Raw genomic sequence first — 11,802 nt, 5'->3', positions numbered from 1 at the left:
GCAAAGCGAATTGAGCCTGGCAGGCAGATGGCGCCACGTACTGACAGGCATTGGAGTCTGGTCCAACGTTCATGTTCCTTTTCTTGTCGTCCCTGCCGCCTCCCGGACATGAGCGCAGCGCAGCCTCGCAGCTATTTTAGGCAGGTGAATCAGCCATGGGACAATAGACAACTAGGTTACCAAGACGATGACGAATTCAATACTGGATTGCTTTCGTGGTTATTTTCAGCGGGTTGGAGGAGGCGGCCGATACTCCGTCCCGCGTCTTGCCCCTGTGATTCTCGGCATGAGCCTCATCGCGTTGCTCGGTGCCCTCGTCGGCTGGTTCGGCGCCCAGAAGCTGTCCATCAACAAGCCAGCCGCCATATCAAGACAGATTCAGCAGGCTCAGGTCATGGAGAAGCCGTGCGGTGAGACACCGGCCGAGGCGCGGACCCGGGGCTGCTACTTGGACGTCATCTCGTTCTGCTGGCTGCCGGAGCGCTGCTACGACGCCGAGCTGTCGCAGCACTTGACCGGGTGAGAATGGTTCATGGATCCGAATCGCAGGCAACCCCTGACACATCAGTAAATCATGACGGGCGAGCATACGGGCCTGTACGTCGATGGGGAATACCGCCCGCACATGCAGTGGGAGAAGATGCATTGCGCCTTGATGGGTCCCCACGAGAAGATGGCCATCGACAAGGGTTCGTATGTGCATACCAAACTTTGCGGCCACATGTTGACGTCGGACAGAGACGTGCAGCTCCGTGTCATCAACACCATCGTCTTGGTAAAATATAAACGTTGAATGATAAAATGATTTGTGTGTGTCCTCGGGTTGATCCGAGAACAATGCAGCCTTGGAATGCAGGACGACCTTTGTTTGGAGCACTAGTATTCTGGTTGCCAAACCCGTGTACCCTTCTGCCGCGATTCCTACGACAGGTGGAACATGAATTTGCTGCGAAGCGCGTCGCCTCGTGCGATGTGATGGCAAGACTCTCCCGGAATAACGGATAAAGAAGCAACTTCTCTCCACTTGGTTGGGATGAATTTACACAATTCCCGGCTACTGAGCACAGCAGGGCCCCCAGATATAGGAGTATGTTTCTGGTTTATATTTATCACAAGGAGGGAGCGCAGGTAATTGTACATCCGGTAATGTCGTAGATACAACACTACACGGAGCCAGGTACTTCTTAGATGCTACACATTGCTGTGATACACAGTCGTTATCTTCCAATATTGCAACAGATATGTGTGTTACTCATCTCCATCCTCACTACTATTATCGTCGTCGTCGTCGTCGTCGCCGTCCTTCTCCTCAACCTCACTTTCCGGGCCCTCTTCTTCACTATCCTCCGCACCGTCTGGCCGAGGAATCATCACATATCCCGCCAAACACGTAATGCGATTCTCCGACTCAAATGTGCCAGCCAATTTCCCAATTGGATTCTCGCCCGTCTTATCCTTCGTAGCGGCCGCAACCAAATCCTTTGCTTGTAGCGTCCACACCCGGACTTTGCCCTCACTGCTTGCTCCCACCAAGTACAACGTCCCCTGGTTAACCTCGCTTGGCAAGACCACGATATCTTTTATCCGGCCAGATATGCCCTCTGCTTTCCCACCTACAAAGCCTACCAACTTGGCACTGGACAGGGTCCCCTTCTTCCCATTGACTTCCCCTGGCGGTGATAAATCGTCCTTCTTGGTGGAAAAGAAGAGTATCCGTCCATCTTCGGTAGCGACCACCAAAAGCGACCTTTCGTCGGCGCTGACATAGGTAAATTGATGGACCTTGGTTCTCTGCCCCGTCATAAGGCGACATTTGGGCACGCTGTCCATCCCAAAGACCACCACGTCACGGTCGAACCCTACGGCAAACTCATCCGCACCATCGACATTTCCCCAGACGACTTTTCTCCCTTCCCCTGTAGAATGCCGTCCCTCTCCAATCTCCTGCAGCATGTCCTTGCCGAAGCCCAACACACCGGCCTTCTTGCCCGTGACCAAATTCCATAAGCGCATGCATTTCTCGCCCTTGGACACACTGATCATCAACTTCATACTAGGATGAATGGCAAAGTCATTCACACCCGAGGGCGTTGCCCCAAATGCCGCCGTATCACCACTCGGTCTGCCTTGAGCCTTGGGAATAGGCGCCTTGATGGTACTCAATACAGACCAGTCCCTTGTTCTGGCAATCGCAATGGTAGAGTCTTCACTGGCAGTGAGAAGTTTTGATCTCGACGGGAAGCGAAGCGCAGTTATTGTCGAAGTATGGTGGAACAACGTCCCCAGTTCTCTGTTCTTGGAATTCTCAAGAATAGGCCGCGGCGCAATCTTGGCGAGAAGATCTTGGTTTTTCCGACTAGGAGGGTGCGCCGATAAATTGAAGATGTTGATTCGCTCGTCCGTGCTTCCAGATGCCAAAAGCACCTTTTGTGTTTGTCCGGGGACCGCTGCGGAGGGAGGCGACACTGCCACGCATCGGATAGCGGAGTTGTGTGCGTTGAAGAGAAAGGTATCTGCAAATTCGGCCTTGTCGTCGGAAATGGTGGCAGTTAAGCCGTGCAGAACTTGATCATAAGATCCGACAATGATCTGGATGGTTTCGGGATGACAGGACGTTTTAGATTTCGGGTTGGTGTCGGCTGCCTTGGATTTCTTGGACGGGACAGGGTTAGCTGCGGCGGAATCGTTTCCGTTCACGGCTTGTCTCTTCCTTTTAGCCATTTTACTGTCTTGTGATTAAATGCTGGTTGATAAACTTGATATAAGTTGGCGATAGGTGGTTGATGGTGCTACTCAAGAAAAAAAAAATTGGGCAGCGTTGATAAGATAAGAACTTAAAATAAAGTGGGCCAGACATGTACCAAAGCAAGGCAAAACATTCGACAATTCAGCATGTGGTCACAACATTTGGTTCGTTTATTATCGAATTAAATGGCATTAATTCGTAAACGTGCAGAGCACTGATTCATTTATATGCTTATGCCATCATGAAAAATACATTTATATTCTAAACCTTGCAGAGGCTGTTCATCGTCGCGATTCACTGCGGCGACTGCCTTGAGATTCCGTCTCTATTGAACTTAAACTGGGAAATCGCTTTGCAAAATCTTCGATATAGTCTTCTTTATCCTGGATTGACATTTCAAGAACAGGTTGACCTGGGAGGTCTACTGCAATGAGGTGCTCGGGCTGGGCATGTTGGCTCTGCTTAATTGGTGACGGCGGACGATGTCCTGTTGGGAAGCTATTTAGATGAGTGGGCTTTTTCTTCGGCGCAGGTGGCTTTTGCCCCGTAGATCTTGGCTGGGATGGTGCTGGCATTGAATGGGATGTAGAAACCGTGATGGACCCGGAGTCATTGGAAGGGGTCGCATTTATTGGTCTGGGAGCCATTGACCTGCGAACGATGCTTGGCGTTGGTTTCTGACCGGAAGGCGCCGCCGACTGCTCATCGGTGTACTTGCCATAACCGTGGGCAGTCCTTTGAACAGGAGATGGTTTCTGCTCCTCGCTGAGCAAGCTCTGCACGCGGCTTTGAATCGTGCTGGCTTTGCGTTGTGAAGCCCCCACGATCTTGGGGCCAGGAACCGGTTTCCCAGATGAGCCAACCCGGTTCTTATATTCAGCTTGAGCAGCAGCAACTCGTTTTTCTTCTTCTTCAAGCCTTTGACGTTCGAGCTCACGCCTCATTTCTGGCGTCATGCTGTCCTCCTCAATATCAATCAGGGCATTGGCACTGGGACCAACAGCTGGTTCCTGCTTCGGTGGAACTTTTGCATCATGGTGAGATGTCGACTTTTGTGGCAACTCGGGTAGCTCAGGCAGCTCAGACTGAATTATACCTACAGATTCCTGAGGTGAAGCGCCTTCAAACCGGTTGAAAGCGTCACCATATTTGCCTGCTAATTTCTTAAGACCAGAAGCTGTTGAGGCAGTCGATCTCCGATTGATATCCGTTTGTTCATCTTGAGTTGTCACTGGGGAGTTCGTCACGTCTAGCAACAGGTCCTCTTCTGTTTGCTTTCTGCCCTCTACCCTGATTGTCTGAGGTGCAGCTGCCGGCCGCCGCTGTGGATTTTGCATTGATGACTGCACTGTCATCCTAGAAGGCTTGGCAGCCAATTCCCTTTCCCGCAGGAAATCCAGAGTGCTGGACTCAAAACTGGTGCTGGCGGGGCGTGGCCGACTGACATGTGTTGATGAGCTCAACGTAGAATCCGTCGACTGGGCCTGAATTCGATGATCCTCCAAAGACGGCCGTGACGATAGAGATGGTCGTCTGAGGTATTGAGGGCGAGCGTGATTAGGCAGCGAATCCTGGTCTGCGCGGGACGGGGTACGTTCAGGGAGCTTCTTCTCTGAATGTTTCTCAAATTGAGGCGTTGAGACTCTGGAAGAAAACTCAGACGTCATCGTTCCAGTCGAGACATATTTTGCGTTAGTCTGAGCCGAAATGGCCTTCAGCTCGGGGTTACTGCTGATAATCGAGGAGGCCCGACTGGGTTGGCTCTGCTCCGTTGTTGTGGGCGCTGATGACGTGTTCAACGGAGATCGGTCAACAGGAGGAGTGGAAAGGTGTTCAGGCTGCTGCGAAGGGGGAGTGAGAGAGTGAGGTCGTGGGGAGGGAGCCGGTTTCTCTGGACTCTGTTGTAGCGAGGCAAATGCTTCGTCGGCCAGACGCTCTGCCACGTGTTGGTCGGCCTCAACGTGTTGAGACTGTGGTGAAATTGCCGATGAGTCGAAGTCAAATTTAGCTCCCTTGTCGTGAAGAAGAGAGAACTGGTCCAAAGTCGGGAAACGCGCAGATAGCTCGTCGGCCCCGAGAGCCTTTTGACTACTCGTTGAATCGAGGGCGGCAAATGGATCACCTACAGTGACTTTTCGCGACGGGTCTTGCTTTTGTGGCCCGGGTGAAACAGTAGGACGGCCCCGTCGCATGGGCACGATATCAGGGACATTGTGCTCTTCTTGCTCGGGTGGCGAGTATACTGCACCCACGACGGCTCCTTGATGGCCTTGTTGAGACTTGGTGGGTGATGGTTGACTTGCAGGTCTCGACTCTCGTTTCGCTTGGCCCGAATATATCTTGAGGCCACGTTAGGTATGAACAGTAACATCATTAAGGGAGCGACTTACATCGTGTATGGGAACTTGTCTGCCCTGCATGGCACATGCTTCCTTTAGGACTTGGTAAATGTTCGGCCGAGACTGCATGTTCTCTTTCAACATAGACCCTTGAGGCTTGTTAGTATTTTTGGCGTAACAAAATCTTGCTGGAAATCAAGACCAAACTCCATACCAATAAGCTTTTTCAGTCTATCCGAGAAGACAGGATGACTAGGATACTTGAAACTGGCGTTCAATATAGCCAACTGTCCCTGATCTTCAAAAGGGGTTGTGTAATAGCATAATTTATACAGCAACACACCCAATGCCCAAATATCCGACTTTTCGTTGAGCGGTTGCTTTCTATATACATCAACCATTTCGGGCGCTCGATATTGCAGTGTTGTGTGTTTCTGAAGGTCCTCGTCCATAAGTCGACACTCGACTACGGTTGTCGGTGCAGCTCGTGGAGGGGCGGAGGATCCGAAGTCGCATACTTTAAACCGCTTCGACGACCCGCGGTTCACAATGAGGACATTTTCAACTTTCAAGTCTCGATGTAGGAGGGCAGGTTTGAGATAATGCATACAAGCAACGCCCTCAGCGATATCGGAAAAAATGTGCAATATCTCGGGTTCCGTCAATCGATGCTGCAAGCGTGTGTTCATAAAGTCAATCAAGCCGCCACCATCACAATACTCCATGAGGAGGAAAACCTCATATCCGCCACCTCTCAGCTCTGAAGCGTGGGAATCGATATATGTTACGATCGGTCGGTGTCCTTTAAGTCGTTTCATGGTCTCAACTTCGGTACGCATACCCCGCAGCGTTTCTTTGTCGGGAACAGCAACACGCTTAAGAACCGCCAGATCGGTACCGTCGATGGGTTTGGAGAGTTTGACCAAGTAGACATGTGCAAATCCTCCTTCTGATAGGTATTTCTGAATAACGACTCGATGACTGCCAACCTGGATCTTGGTGCCAGGGGAGAATGTGCCAGCGGGCGCACCGCCGTGCGACGGCGCAGCCTGCGGCGCGTATCCTCCGTGCTGTGCATGTCTCGAGCCCTGGTGAGGTGCGGTTTGATAGCCGTAGGAGGCCATTATGTCGAGATTCGAGCCGGTGTTTGGTCTCGCAAGCAAATTCGAGATTGCCTGCACTGGAGGGAAGCGAGGCAACTCAGCCAAACCAACAGTAGGATGACGCGGACGGCCGGGCTGGTGATGAGTTCCCTGTCGTTTCAGGAGAGTAGCGTCGAGCCGCACAAGCAGACGATCAAGACATTGGCAAATAGGGGATGATGGAAAAAAGCTGGTGTCGTTTTTCAACACGGGACAGTCTCTTGAGACTGGATTGATGGTGTTGACGTCGACGCACAGAGTTGGGTGTCACGCATGAATGATTGGCACAAGACGCCTCAGCCTCATTGGTCTTGGGGAGCCACAGTTCGATAAGCGTATGGGAAACTTTGTGGACCAGTGGGCGAATTTGCTCAGGCACCAGTGGGCCGGCAACTCGGGGCCTTGAGATAGACCAAACCCGTGGCTAGACCTCCCCGGCCTTGTTGAAGAGCGGGACCTGAAATCTGGAGATGCCAGCTTTTGGAAGAGTTGAAATCTGTCGATGGACTGAGGCGACGCACAGTGTCGTCCAACTTGGGCTTAATTGCCTGTCCATGCAAGTGCCTCAGGTATTTGCTGCGAAAATCTACACTGGGGGAAAAAGTGCCCAGGAATTTGACCAGGTTAGGTACCTCCCAAGACCTAACTACTTACGTACTTATCTATACGTCGCGCTCTACATTCTACTATTGACACTACAGTATGTATATTAGTGTATATCGACTTCTTGGTCGGCAAATATATTCTGCCGCAGCCTGTGGTAACAGTTGATGAAAATGAATGCAGCCAAGGCATCGATGGCACTTGCCTCACAACTTCCGAGCTGTCAAGTGATCACGGCAGCTCACGTTTGTCGAAAGCTTCACACGTGACTCGCCTCTCCCCATTCATCTGTCGCAACCTCGTGAGTCTCATGAACAACTACGCCAATCATCTTGCCCCCTGAGAGACATTCGTGCTCTTTTTTAGCTTTGAAAAGCCTCCCACGACCATTTTCCTGCAATTCGTATCAACTAGGGGCCTGACTATGCTCCTTACACAGCAGGCCGCGTCAATGTTTCCCTGATACCAAGTGCACATTACGTTCCAGCTCATGAAATGATAACTCAATCGTCCGTCATCATCAACCACCTGGAGGATAGATACTTCAGCCTCCGTTTTCAAATCTCGGTAAAATGCATAGAGGTCTATTGGAGCCATGGTGGACCTGATATGGCGCTTCACGTTTATTCACCAGCTGCAGTTGTCGTTATAGTTGCCTCTGATTAGAGCTCTCAATAGTTGGATATCAACCATCGACAATGTGGCGCAGAGGATGGAGTAGGACTGGAATCACAACGATGAAATTTTCTCAGGCTCTCGGCCTCCGTCACAACTTCTCTCATCCTATTCTTCTCTACCGGTCTGAACTTGAACAGCAATCCGTGGCTCTTTTTTGACGTCGAGCTCTGCTGCTCTAAGGTAGACAACAACATACTCTCCAAGTTCCACCCACCGCTGGATTTCCTTGCATCTCTATCTCGGCTGCCCCTGAAACAATGTTGTGAACAACCTTGTTGAGCGAATCGTCACCTACGAGGACGTCAACTTCGTCTGGGGCCAGTTCGCTTTCCGTTTTCACAACAGCTCGGCAACTATAACAAAATTGGCAGAAGTTTTGATGCGTGGGTGGTAATGGCATTCGACAGGTCCTCAATGTTCGCCCGAATAGGAGATAGACTTGCCTACCCGATACGGTTTGTGCTCGAGTGAGTTGTGCCAGCTTGACCCTTGCATCATTCCTGCCCTTCGTAGAATGGCGGTTGAAAATACGGGTATTGACTGATCACAACTCACCCTCTAGGACACCGTGAACGAACGACTCATTTCTGTTATGGTCAATGACACTGTAGTCCCCTTGGCAGTGACTGCAGTAGGAATGACATGGGCAATATATACTTTGATCTCACTTGTCCGAGTACCGCCGCGTTCCAAAATGGTCTCGCCGTACTACCACCAGGACTTACGCCATCAATTCGCCATTTGCACAGACGACAACTTTATTTCAACGCCTGGCAACATTTTCCTGGCACAAATCGATGACAAAACTTAGGCAGCATCAACAGGAAGTTGTGGCGGAGGGAGCACCAGGAATGCTAATAAATAATAATGGCATCAGGAGCCGCAGAAACGGAATTGATGGCAGCAAAGCCATTATTGGTGCCATCTCCGGCGACACGGTCGAGGGCATTGCCGTCATCGATATCGACATCCTGACCATCTTCCACGCCTCTCAGAATAGGGAGAAAGGGTAGTAAGAGACTCGGAGTGGTTTCACGTAACGTCGAACCGCAAGGCCCAGAACAGGGCGACTACATGCAACCACCACTGCCACCAATGCCTTAGCAGCCCATCCAGCGGCAGTACTCCGTGCCAGTCATGCCGATTCTGCAAGACGTGTCTAACAGCCTCACCAGCCATACGGGCCGCAACCCGGACATGGGATGCACATGGCAGTTGGTCACAATGCCGGGTCATGATAAGGATCTAGGAATCCTGTCTCCCATGGCACTTTTCGGCTTCCTTCAATCCCCGCCCCGTCTCCTCATGGGCAAATTCTTGATGAGGCTGGTGGGTAGATACGAGAACCATTGTGATTGGATGCATAAAAGCCTTGAGAATGGGCGGGTTTCTTTTGGCATTTTGAAGCTTGCGGCTGAGTTTCCTCCAAGGATGCGCCTTGATGACATGTCGTAATATCAAGTGCTGAGATGGCTGTGTGTCTATTAACGTCGTAGTATAGCAAGGGCTATACATACATATGTAAGGCGATTAGAGGCTTCTCCAAGTGGCTTTGGCTCCCCCCATGGTAAGCTGGCTGCTCAACAGGGCTGGCCGTTACGTTAAGCCGATGTGACACATCGCATTTATCGATCTAAAGCGACGATTCACAAACCTGGAAATCAGCAGCCAGGGGGTCTTCTCGCAGGACCGGACGTCTTTTCCGCCTCGACGTGATTCGATACCGCCATGCAGTTGCAGCCGTTGATGCCGTCGACTTGTCATTCTTTATTCACCAGAATTTTGACTCCGTATTAGGACAGCTTTTCCATTGGTACCTGCAATGGAAACGTCGAAAGCGCCAGACCGCAAATTTTCTGGCACCGACTTTATTTCTTAACCACTCGACTCCATGCCCCGTATAAGTTGAGCTCCGAATGCTACGAAGCCTCTTTACAACCTTCAACATTTCTGAGCCACAAAACCTTGACATGATGAATTCAAAGCAACCGTCAGGGGAAGGACAATTACCCATCTGCCCAAAGCTATCGGTGTATGCGCCGTCCGCGCCGTCCAATGGCCAAAGTAACTGGTCAACTCCGCCCCGTGCCTTCATCAGACCCAAGCGGGCGATGATCAGTGTCGCATGCCAGAATTGCAGGCGACGAAAGGCCAAGGTGAGTTGGCAAAACTTCCCATATACTGTTTCTGAGATACGAGTGGATGCTTAGAGAGGTAGTGCAATGGCTCTAGACCAACCTGTAAACGCTGCCACAGTAGAGGCGAGTCGTGTACTTATGAGCTTGAAAGGGGTAAGGCATTGACTAGCGTGCTCAAGCAGAAGCGAGACGACTTGATGAGTGAGAATGACCAGTACAGGGAGCTATTTCAGCTGTTATGTACTAAGCCCTGGGATGAGGCGTTGGAATTGTTTCGTCACATCAGAGAGTCTGGCGAACCCTTCATTCTCTTTGAAGCTGTGAGACAAGCTGAGGTGCTGTTCCCGAACCCTTCACCGTCCGAGACTTACGGCAATTATCAGCTGGAACGGCTGGATCGCCTGGCTCTGGATGGGAGCATTATCAAGGTTCCAGCTCGACCGTGGACGATTGTTGCGGGCGACGGGCTTGTGTCTGAGCTCATCACAAATCTGTTTCATTTCAATGGTACCTATCTTCTCCCTGTTCTCGAAAAAGACGTCTTTATCGAGGATATGAAGTCTGGACATGTAATTGGTTCTAGATATTGCACACCGTTCCTAGTCAATGCCATCTGTGCGGTTGAAAGTGTTAGTTCCCCTGATTCTGATACTAGACCATTGAACTAATTTAACAGAACTTTTCTGAGAGAGCAAAGCAATTTGGAGTCATTGCGAAACAAAACCTCTCAGATCGCTTTTTTGAAGAGGCCAAGGGGCTATATGAACGGGAACAAGGTTGTGCGTCGATCCCCAACATCGTCGCCCTCGTCCTTATGTACCTCACGATGGCCATCAAAGGTAGAGACAAGATATCCCGAATATATCTTTACACGGCGTATGCTCTGCTCAGCAGGCTGTCGTTGGAGGAGAAGTTTCAGGCCCTTGAGAGCAGACCTGGTAGCCAAAAGGAGAAGTGTATCATTAGCCGCGTGCTTTGGGGTTTGTACATTATGGAAAGGTGAGTTGTAAATTTCGCGAAAAAAAAAAACCATGAGCTAAGTACTACCAGTCGAATTGCCTTTTACTATTCCCATCCGTCCATTTTACCCGCGCCAAAGGTGCCTAAACCGCCCGACGAATTTGGTACTGCCAACATGGATGTTTTGGGCCGTTTGTATGACGAAGCCACCAGTGCTGTCCCCTTGGTTCCGGGAATCAATACCATAAATTGTAATTTAACTGAGCTCTGGAATGAACTGATGCAGTACGTCTGCGAAGGCGCCATCACCGGAAGTGATAGCGACTTGCGTATCCGCAAGAGCTTCTACTGTAGGTTGTTGGCTTATGTAGCTCAACTACCGCCCAGGTTTCACTGTTGGAGCAACATGACACCGGAAACATGTATGAAAAGGTATAATAAATCCCAAAACACGCACTTGTATTTCCTTAAGCCCTAACTCAAAGCTCTCAAGAATGCACGAAACGGAAATCATCTTCACCATTCTTCGCGACGTGCCCCTCGACACACCGTTTCACAACCTCTACGATCTCCCTGGGACAACTGTCAGAGACATATTACGCAAACGCTGCATCGCCGACGTGGAGCTCATAGGGGTCTACATGAACAAATGGCAATCCCTGGGTGGTCTTGCATATCGCCACATACACCTTTGCATGTACGCCCTCATCCCGCTCCTGGATGATTCGGCCACTCATCCGGCCTTCTCAACAGCCTGTATGATTGCCCAGCAGGGCATTAACCGCATGAAGGTCTTGGGGTACCTGCTGCAGGGCATACAAGCGTTTGCATGGGCCATGGGGAAGACCATTCCCGAGTCTGCGCGGCGGTACCTCCACGGCTGGGGTGTGGAAGCCATAGAGCCAGACTTGCCCGTGTCGTTTGTGCTTCCGCAGCCAGACAATGTCAAGGAAGCTCTTGCGAGGAATTCGGGGCCGCTTTTGGAGGAAGTGGAGGGCCAGCTTGGCTCGTTGATTGAGCTGTGGGCGAGGCTGGGGCAATAGCTGGGCAATTGGAGAGACAAGTACGAGTTCCATGAAGAATGTGTACGGTGGTGAGAACAGGCAGCATCATGCAGCGACTAATGATTATGTTTTATCTGCTTACACATGTCGTCATGCGAGCCTACACTTATATAACAATCACTGTTGATGGGA

General features: G+C 50.8%; 4 protein-coding genes across 4 annotated transcripts; 2 read left to right on the top strand and 2 right to left on the bottom strand.

Moving 5' to 3' along the window:
• Positions 1 to 286: 286 nt before the first annotated feature.
• Positions 287 to 523, top strand: G6M90_00g086160 (uncharacterized protein; the record flags this gene model as incomplete). Its single annotated transcript, XM_014685688.2, has 1 exon — positions 287 to 523. The coding sequence occupies one exon, from the start codon at positions 287 to 289 to the stop codon at positions 521 to 523; it is 237 nt and encodes a 78-aa protein (XP_014541174.2).
• A 725-nt stretch (positions 524 to 1,248) lies between these two features.
• On the bottom strand, positions 1,249 to 2,721 carry pak1ip1 (p21-activated protein kinase-interacting protein 1-like; the record flags this gene model as incomplete). The annotated part of the gene is made up of 1 exon (XM_014685687.1): positions 1,249 to 2,721. The coding sequence occupies one exon, from the start codon at positions 2,719 to 2,721 to the stop codon at positions 1,249 to 1,251; it is 1,473 nt and encodes a 490-aa protein (XP_014541173.1).
• A 306-nt stretch (positions 2,722 to 3,027) lies between these two features.
• Positions 3,028 to 6,209, bottom strand: ppk30 (Serine/threonine-protein kinase ppk30; the record flags this gene model as incomplete). The annotated part of the gene is made up of 3 exons (XM_014685686.1): positions 3,028 to 5,085; positions 5,137 to 5,234; positions 5,300 to 6,209. The coding sequence occupies 3 exons, from the start codon at positions 6,207 to 6,209 to the stop codon at positions 3,028 to 3,030; spliced, it is 3,066 nt and encodes a 1,021-aa protein (XP_014541172.1).
• A 2,150-nt stretch (positions 6,210 to 8,359) lies between these two features.
• G6M90_00g086130 (uncharacterized protein) lies at positions 8,360 to 11,649 on the top strand (the record flags this gene model as incomplete). The annotated part of the gene is made up of 5 exons (XM_066131282.1): positions 8,360 to 8,517; positions 9,798 to 10,275; positions 10,323 to 10,645; positions 10,697 to 11,038; positions 11,100 to 11,649. The coding sequence occupies 5 exons, from the start codon at positions 8,360 to 8,362 to the stop codon at positions 11,647 to 11,649; spliced, it is 1,851 nt and encodes a 616-aa protein (XP_065987419.1).
• Positions 11,650 to 11,802: the final 153 nt, after the last annotated feature.

The sequence above is a fragment of the Metarhizium brunneum genome, chromosome 5 (assembly GCF_013426205.1).
Source record: "Metarhizium brunneum chromosome 5, complete sequence".
Taxonomy (NCBI): Eukaryota; Fungi; Ascomycota; class Sordariomycetes; order Hypocreales; family Clavicipitaceae; genus Metarhizium; species Metarhizium brunneum.
The sequence above is the reverse complement of the archived record's forward strand: the minus strand, read 5'-3'. Positions and strand labels throughout refer to the sequence as shown.